This window comes from Arachis ipaensis, chromosome B09 (genome assembly GCF_000816755.2).
Source record: "Arachis ipaensis cultivar K30076 chromosome B09, Araip1.1, whole genome shotgun sequence".
Lineage (NCBI taxonomy): Eukaryota > Viridiplantae > Streptophyta > Magnoliopsida > Fabales > Fabaceae > Arachis > Arachis ipaensis.
In genome coordinates, this window is record NC_029793.2 from 138,339,397 (window position 1) to 138,347,405 (window position 8,009).

Below are 8,009 nucleotides of genomic sequence, written 5' to 3' on the forward strand. Positions count from 1 at the left end.
TATTTTTAATATTTTGAATTATTTTAATTTTTACCCTTAAGTTTTTGGATGGGATAAGAATAAATACAGACAAAAAAAACAAATGATTGGAAATTTTTAATTTTGATATGGAGGGGTTGATGTAGTATAGTAGTGATATAGGGGTTTATGGTGTTTCACGGAGATGTGATGGCTGGGTAAAGGAAATTAGACGGACCGATTTGGTGGACGAAAATCGGACGGACCGATTTCAGGACGCGGCAGGTGCACCAATCAGACCCACCGATTTGGGCTCCCTGTCCACACGTCACGCATGCAGCCCTCCTTGGTTGGCCCATGATTCCCTCATCCAAAAGACCATTGTTTTCCCCTTCCCAACAGTATACCTTTTACTCTCGTATCACTCTCTTCAATACACACTCAACTCCACCACTTTCTTCCTTTATCACCATTGTTGGACTACAACAAACCTTCAAAAAAATTTAAAGAAAATGCCAAGAAGACCAAAAATTAAAGAAGTAAATCAACCAGAGTTTCATATTGTTAATTATCTTGGGCATCCAAATTATGTAAGTTTTTATTTTTTAATAATCTGATTTAATAATAATAATAGTGATAATATTACATTTTATTAGCGATATATATTATAATGGCACTAAGTAGAGATTAACTATGTATATGTGTATGATTTTATTGTTAGGTGGTTAGAAATAGAAATCAAAATAGGAATTAATCATGTATGTATGTATGATATGGTGCTCTACGGAAGAATTGGATTTTTTTTTTAATGGTTATTGCCTTATTGGTTAAAATAAAATAATAAAGAATGAATAAATGTAAGAAAGAAGGAGAAGAAGGAATGAGATCTGTACATAATAGAGTAGAGTAGATTGATATATTGTTGTTGTTATTATTATTATTAGCAGTAGTAATTAAGTTTAGTAAATTATTATAATTAATAATAAAAATTTAATAAATTATTTTATTTATGATCATTAATAATTGAATTTTAATTTAGTAAAATTTAGACAATAAATTAGTAATAACTAAACTTAGATTAGGAAATTATTATTATGATGCCGTGTTATGAATAATAATAATAATAAAATTAGTATGCTGTTTTATGAATAATAATAACAATAATAAAATTAGTATACTGTTTTACAAATAAATAGTTTATCAGTCGTGAAATTATTCTGGTTAGTTAGTTAAGGTTAAATAATTTTTGTTATAAGATAATGAATATGATTAAAGGATTTTTGTATAACAGATTTACTGTGTATATTTGAAATGCAATTATGCTGGAATTAGTTATAATGGACATGTAAGGATAGTTGTGTTTTTGAGAATATAGTTATATTATACAGGTACTTATAGCATAAATGTGATATTGTAGAGTTCACGGATGTTGATGTGTGATCATTTAAAGCCGTCGGATCCATACAACCAAATTGTTGAGTCACATTTACGCGAGACTGGATTTTATTATGTTTCACAAATTGGAATTATCCAATGTCAGTCAGCAATGAGTAATGCTCTGATTGAGAGATGGCGGCCTGAGACTCACACATTTCATTTTCCGGTTGGTGAGTGTGCCGTGACCTTGGAGGATGTGGCGATAATTTTCGGTCTGCCGACAAATGGTCTTCTGGTTACAGGACCGACCATGAGTAGTTTTGAGGCATTGGAAGCCGAGTGCTTGCACCAATTTGGAGTGGCACCGAGGAAGACGGACTGTAGAGGGAGCTTTATAAAATTAACATGGTTTAGGGGTTTGAAAGATCGTATAGTGTTGAATGATGATGTGCACATTCAGATGTATGTAAAGTGTCACATAATGTTGTTATTTGGGACAATTCTGTTTGGAGATAAGTCAGGTGCAGCTGTGCATTGGAAATTTTTACCTTTGCTCCGTAACTTTGGTCAGATCATACAGTTTAGTTGGGGTTCGGCATGCCTGGCATACTTGTATAGATCATTGTGTAAGGCAACTCGTGTCGACTGCAAGGAGATGGATGGTCCACTGACACTGTTGCTCACTTGGGCTTGGATCCGGCTACCATTTCTAGCGCCGATTCCCGGCAATCCCCGAGTGTTTCCAATTGTAAACAGGTAATTTTGATTAAAGTATACATTGAAAGAATTGATAGAAATTGTATTTTGTTTTCCACAAGATAATTTAACTAATGGATTGTCCGACGGCAGGTGGCGTAACTGGGACCGTGAAAACTATGCCTACCGATATAAAACGCTTGCGCACTACAGGAGGTTTTGGATGATCTACAAGAAGGACATGTATTTTGTAAAATACAAGTACCTTATGTAACTTGTTAAGTGAATTAATTGTTGTGTAATCATCTAACTGGTTCGATGTGTCCAGTTTATTTGGCAGGCTTATGGCATTGGAAACATCGACCCAGACGTGATTCCTTTAGACATCCGTCATAATTCGGTTATCTGGAGTGCCACAATGCCACTTATATCTTTTGAATGCATCGAGTGTCATACATCTGATAGAGTCAGGAGGCAATTTGGATTGAGACAGGGTGTTCCTAATCAAGAGCAGGATCTAGGTGCATCACACGGTGAAAATCTAACTGGGCCTAAGAATCAAGATTGGGCCAATACCCACTATTTTTGGGTGATGCAGTGGACCAATCGGTATAGTCACACTCTCTCTGATGACTTGGTGCATTTACATTATCCATTGGAAATTTACATGCATTGGTACCGAGAAGCATTTGGTGACCACTTGCAATTGTCGAACCTTGTATTCGAAGAGAATCCAGAAGGTCCTCCACCACCATCACCACCGGCACCGGAACCGGAATCGGTACCTCCACCACCACCGCCACCGGAACCGCCACAACAGGGGTTGAGTATTTTGCACCATATGTTCCTGACACGCATCCGTCTGATTATTTTTCAGCGTCAGTCCCGGTACATCATGTAAACATTATGAACGTACACTTGCCAGTCCAACCGCTGATTTGCACAACAAGCAAACACATGTCGACACGGAATTCAGTCAACCTGGAATTCACCACAGTCGCAACAACGGTGGCGTAGGTCAACTGCATACTCAACCCCACTCGGCATCTCGCGTACCTCAAATACTTCATTTTCTCTATCAAAACAACTAACCTGTATGTTACCCGATGCTCGTTGATTTGCATGCAGCTTGGAGGTCACCATCTCAGAGAACACAAGTCCAGCATTAATTCGGGCTTCAGCCTCGGCTCTTTTTCTAGTGAACAACTCATTCAGTCTGTAAAATGTAGCCTTAACAAGCGCAGTCACCGGGAGATTGCGTGCACCCTTTAAGACAGAATTGATGCACTCCACAAGATTGGTGGTCATATGACCCCATCGGTATCCACCATCAAATGCCAAAGCATACTGCTCACGTGGGATCCGATCAAGCCAGTTGGTGTAAGCCTCACCCCGTTCCTTTAATCGTTCATAGCGCATCTGGTACTCCCTGGTCGTCCTCGAGTATCCTATGAAAAATATTCAGTCAACAATGAACACCATTCTATTTGATCGTACTTACAATAAATTCAAAGTTCATTGTATTTAAACTTACCAATGTTGACGATGAGCTTCTGCAAGTAAGGTGCCTTGAACTTCCTCAAGAAGTTGGACTCAATATGCCGGATACAAAACATATGGAATGCTCTAGGAGGAGACCAAACCCCCATTACTTCTCTCAATAGCTGACCTAATAGAATCGTGTCGATCAGAGATAAGTCCCACACCATCACGTGTCACCACATGTTGACGCAAGTTACTCAGAAAAAAGTACCATGCATCAGAAGTCTCTCCCTCCACTATGGCGAATGCAATAGGCACGATGTTGTTATTACCATCTTGTGAGACTGCAACCAATAAACAACCCTTGTATTTTCCATACAAATGAGTCTCGTCCACCTGCATCACTGGCTTGCAGTGTCTGAAGGCCCTTATACAAGGGTAATAACTCCAGAAGACTCTATGCAGTACACGTATATCAGGAACCAAATCATCCCCTTGGTAAGCAGGCATTGTTTCAAAGTGAACCACTGCTGATGGCTCCTTGTGACACATGGTCTCAAACCATATGGGCAAAGCTTCATATGATGCTTCCCAACCTCCGAAAATTGATTCCACCGCCTGGTGCTTTGCTAACCAAGCCTTTCGATAACTGATGGTGTAGTTAAACTTTGACTGGACTTCATCAATGACTGATTTTACCTTTATAGACAGGTCAACCTCTACCAACGACTTAATTGCTTCTGCAACTGTCTTGGAATCCAGCTTCGAATGGTCTTGAGAAATAGTAGACCTAGTACAAGTGTGACTTCCATTGTATCTCCTTATCTCCCAACAGTACTTCTTCTGCATTTTGGTAACCTTGATTAACCAGTCACAACCATTGCCATATTCTGTACATTTGGCATAGAATGTCGTTGGTTCCGACTCATATACCCGATAGTCTACACCTCTCCGGATGGTATAATCTTTTATTGCCTTGATTACTGCCTCCCTTGAACTGAATTCCATCCCCACTGTGAAATCACCATCCGCCACAACAGGAAGCGCTGCATACATCAAAAGAAATAAATCCTGTATTATGTACTCAGTAATAAATCATTTATTACAACTCAATTAATAAACACACTTTACCATGTAAGATCATAATAGTCTTTTTTTTTCGCTATTCTATCTATGTAAAGAACAACTAAATATAATCCATAACAAAAAACTATTAATTAATAAAAAAAATCAAATGCTATGGTCACAAATGACTATCCACATATCACATATATTACTCATCTGACTTATTGATCAGCTACTACAGAGTTTCACAATGCTGTCTAGCTTTACGCACCTGCATTTATATATTGCGAAAACTCCGGTGCGTGCATAGCCTCCAAATCCAACGACCGCATGAAAGAAGGCTCCTAAAACGGATGCGGGTTTACTAGTGCATTTGTAACTTCCGCCACATCTGCGTTCATGGCGCCGCCAGCTTCATCTTCGTCTTCACCTGGACCAACGATCTCATAGTTACTTTCAAATTCATCCTCGCTTTCACTATTATAATCTTTCAATTCAATGTTACGGTCCGCTTCAGATTGCTCAAACTCAACATACAACTCGATGCACGACATTCGGTGGCAATTTTCCATATACATTGAAAACATTTCATGCATACTCACTTCATCCGTCACGTACTTGGTCTGAAATTGAACAAACCCACCAAACACAGATAAAGGATACCTGTACAAAATACACGATACTCTCCTAGATCTTTGAGAATCTATCTCTCACAAATCACACCTTTCAATTCCTCAAATGACAATGTGAACGGAATAACAACACCTAATGGATTTTCACACACAAATTGAACTCCTTCATATGTTTGCAACAAAATCTGCCCATAATAATATATTTTCAACACAACTCTATCATCCATATCAGTATACGTACTTGCCTATTCTCACACTCACTGAAATCTATTCTACAAGAATGAAGGAAAAGAATGAGAGAAGAGGAAGAACATCAGCTGAGACCGGCGATGAAGAAATGAGGCTTCTATGATTTTTTTTTTTCATTTTATGTATGTAGTTACAGGCGAATCGGACGGACCGACCGCGTGCCACACAAATCGCTCGGTCCGATTGGTGCACTGCCGGTTTAAAAAAAAAATTTTGGCCACCCGAAATCGGTGAGTCCGATTACTGCACTCTCCGTTTTATGAAATTGGGCTCCCACAAATCGATGGGTCCGATTTGATGTAAACTGAATCTCTCTCTCACACAAATCAGTGGGTCCGATTTGTATTCCTTCCTCTCTCTCTGCTTGAAATCGGACCCACCAATTTCTTCCCTCCAAATTCTTAAACGCAACGCAGTCATAACAGTATAATTTTTCCTAATAATCATAACGCAGCATAACTCACACCACTAAATCATATAAAAAAAAATCAGCCCAAATGATTGACGCTTAAAAAATATAAGAGAATAGATAAAATTAAAATAATTCTTAAAAATAAATACATCTGAAAACATTAAAAAAATATTGGCCAGAAGAACACTTTACCCTTAAATAAATTATTTGATGGATGGAGAAAAATTTTAGTTAATCAAATATAGAAGCTATTCATAATGATGATACTTTATGCTTGATTATATTATATTATTTTCAGTTTAATTTGTAATCATTGGTTTCAATTATGTTTAAGTATCAATACTTTAATTCTATATACATAAGACAATAGAAGTTAACATCAATCAAATGAAGTAAATGGTATAAAACAATTCCCCATATAATTTTTTAGTAATATATTGTGATTAAAGGTTCATATATTTGGCTAATACTTAAAAAAAATGAGATCAGAAGTTAAACGTGTGTAAATTATGTGGAAAGATATTTTTTAGTAGGAGAGAAATAACTTTATATTTTTAAAAGATAACTTAGAACTTGTTTAGGTGAACTTTTAAAAAAAAATTTTTTTTGAGTTATTTTTTTTTAAAAGATCTTATAAAAAAGTAAAAGTAATTTTATGTTTGGGTATTTCATGCAAAAAGATTTTTTTATCTATCAATTATGTTTGGGTATAACGATATAAAAGTATTTATTTATTTATTTATTATATGAAAAACATCTTTTTTTTAAGGAAAAATATCTTTAAAAAAAATATAAATTACAGCTTCTCAAAAAAAAGATTTTTTGTTTTTAGTACTTTTACTACTAAAAATTTTTCAAACACGTTAAAAAAAAAAAAATTTATTAAAAAAATATCTTTCTTATCAAAATAATGACGCTCAAACAAGTACTTAATATTATTGTACAGATCAGAGCATCTGCATCCATATTAGATTTTTTGTTGTAATGTTATTATGTTTGGACAACTAGCTTTTGTTTTAATTCTTTTAACCTATATTTAGTCATTGTTGATTAATACCATTATATCATATAATAACTTATTATGAAAAACTCAACTAGCATTATTATATCATGGCGTTTTATTTTCATGAATTCGTCAAATTCAAGAGGTAGGCAAGGCTAACCAAAATAATAAACTATATCGTATAACAACATTATTATTATTATTGTTTTTATACAATGAGAAGTTATTATTTTGTTTAGGTTTAAGTATTCTCTGGGTTGCTATAATTTTATTAAATTTGTAATTCGATTTTTATATTTTTTTTAATTAAATTTCTATCGTAATAAAAATATTAAAATTAAAAAATATTCTGTTAAATTATACAGAATATTTAATCAAATATATATTAGGTATATTTATTTTATTTAATGAAATATTTTATTAATTTTAACATTTTTATTATGACAAGAATTTAATTATAAAATCTAAGATAGTATAAGAACTCAATCAAATATATATAATTAAACTTTTTGTTTATATATTGGTATGTATACTTGTAACTCTTGGTATAAGGAGGAGACACGAATTAAATTAAGCGAAGAACAATATTCCATATAATGGCATTAAGGAATATTTTAAGTTTATATAAAGCCAGATGTATGGTAAAGTTGAGAGAGAATTGGCATAAAAAAAAAAAAGAGAGACATATGGCTAAGAATAATGGTATGAGAGATGCAATTGCAATATTGGCAATCGGAATAGTTGTTTTTTCAGTGATTGGTGAATCGTATAAGAGTATTTTAGAAGGACCTTGGATTTCATCTTATAATATTGCATCAACGTTGAACATTTGTATCGAGCAATGCAGGCAACAGTATTCATATAGTCACGAAAAGAGGCAAACATGCATTATGAGCTGTTGTGTTTCCGAATGTCATTTGCTCGAACCCACTGATCCCAAAAGATTCAGGATATGCGTCGAGAAGCTTTATGCCAAGTATGTCCATGTAAGTTACCAAAAATTAAAATATTACGTGCAAATAAATTTTTTTTTTATTCTCTATGTATTTGTATATAAATATATATTATTTAATTTATTTTTTAAAATATATTTTATATAAATAATTAATTTTTAGTATAAACCTAATATGATTAT

General features: G+C 34.4%; 2 protein-coding genes and 1 long non-coding RNA gene across 3 annotated transcripts in view; 2 read left to right on the forward strand and 1 right to left on the reverse strand.

Moving 5' to 3' along the window:
* LOC110266966 (serine/threonine-protein phosphatase 7 long form homolog) lies at positions 1,380–2,932 on the forward strand. The gene is made up of 3 exons (XM_021112068.1): positions 1,380–2,091; positions 2,185–2,281; positions 2,372–2,932. The coding sequence occupies exons 1-3, from the start codon at positions 1,385–1,387 to the stop codon at positions 2,930–2,932; spliced, it is 1,365 nt and encodes a 454-aa protein (XP_020967727.1). The 5' UTR covers positions 1,380–1,384.
* On the reverse strand, positions 3,658–5,132 carry LOC107616305. The gene is made up of 2 exons (XM_016318280.1): positions 4,944–5,132; positions 3,658–4,584 (listed from the first exon to the last, which is right to left on the reverse strand). The coding sequence occupies exons 1-2, from the start codon at positions 5,130–5,132 to the stop codon at positions 3,658–3,660; spliced, it is 1,116 nt and encodes a 371-aa protein (XP_016173766.1).
* The window catches only part of LOC110266327, a 2,489-nt gene continuing 1,958 nt past the window's right edge, over positions 7,479–8,009 (forward strand). The window contains exon 1 of the long non-coding RNA XR_002353584.1: positions 7,479–7,860. This is a non-coding gene — a long non-coding RNA (uncharacterized LOC110266327). The remainder of the gene's footprint in view (positions 7,861–8,009) is intronic.

What these genes read in the sequence shown, in the direction of transcription:
- LOC110266966 (XM_021112068.1), top strand. Translation starts at nt 1,385, where the DNA reads ATGTTGATGTGTGATCATTTAAAGCCGTCGGATCCATACAACCAAATT. An exon ending in GTGTTTCCAATTGTAAACAG is followed by an intron (nt 2,092 to 2,184) that starts GTAATTTTGATT and finishes GTCCGACGGCAG; the next exon opens with GTGGCGTAACTGGGACCGTG. An exon ending in ACAAGAAGGACATGTATTTT is followed by an intron (nt 2,282 to 2,371) that starts GTAAAATACAAG and finishes TTTATTTGGCAG; the next exon opens with GCTTATGGCATTGGAAACAT.
- LOC107616305 (XM_016318280.1), bottom strand. Translation starts at nt 5,132, where the DNA reads ATGTCGTGCATCGAGTTGTATGTTGAGTTTGAGCAATCTGAAGCGGAC. An exon ending in CGGAAGTTACAAATGCACTA is followed by an intron (nt 4,585 to 4,943) that starts GTAAACCCGCAT and finishes TACATAATACAG; the next exon opens with GATTTATTTCTTTTGATGTA.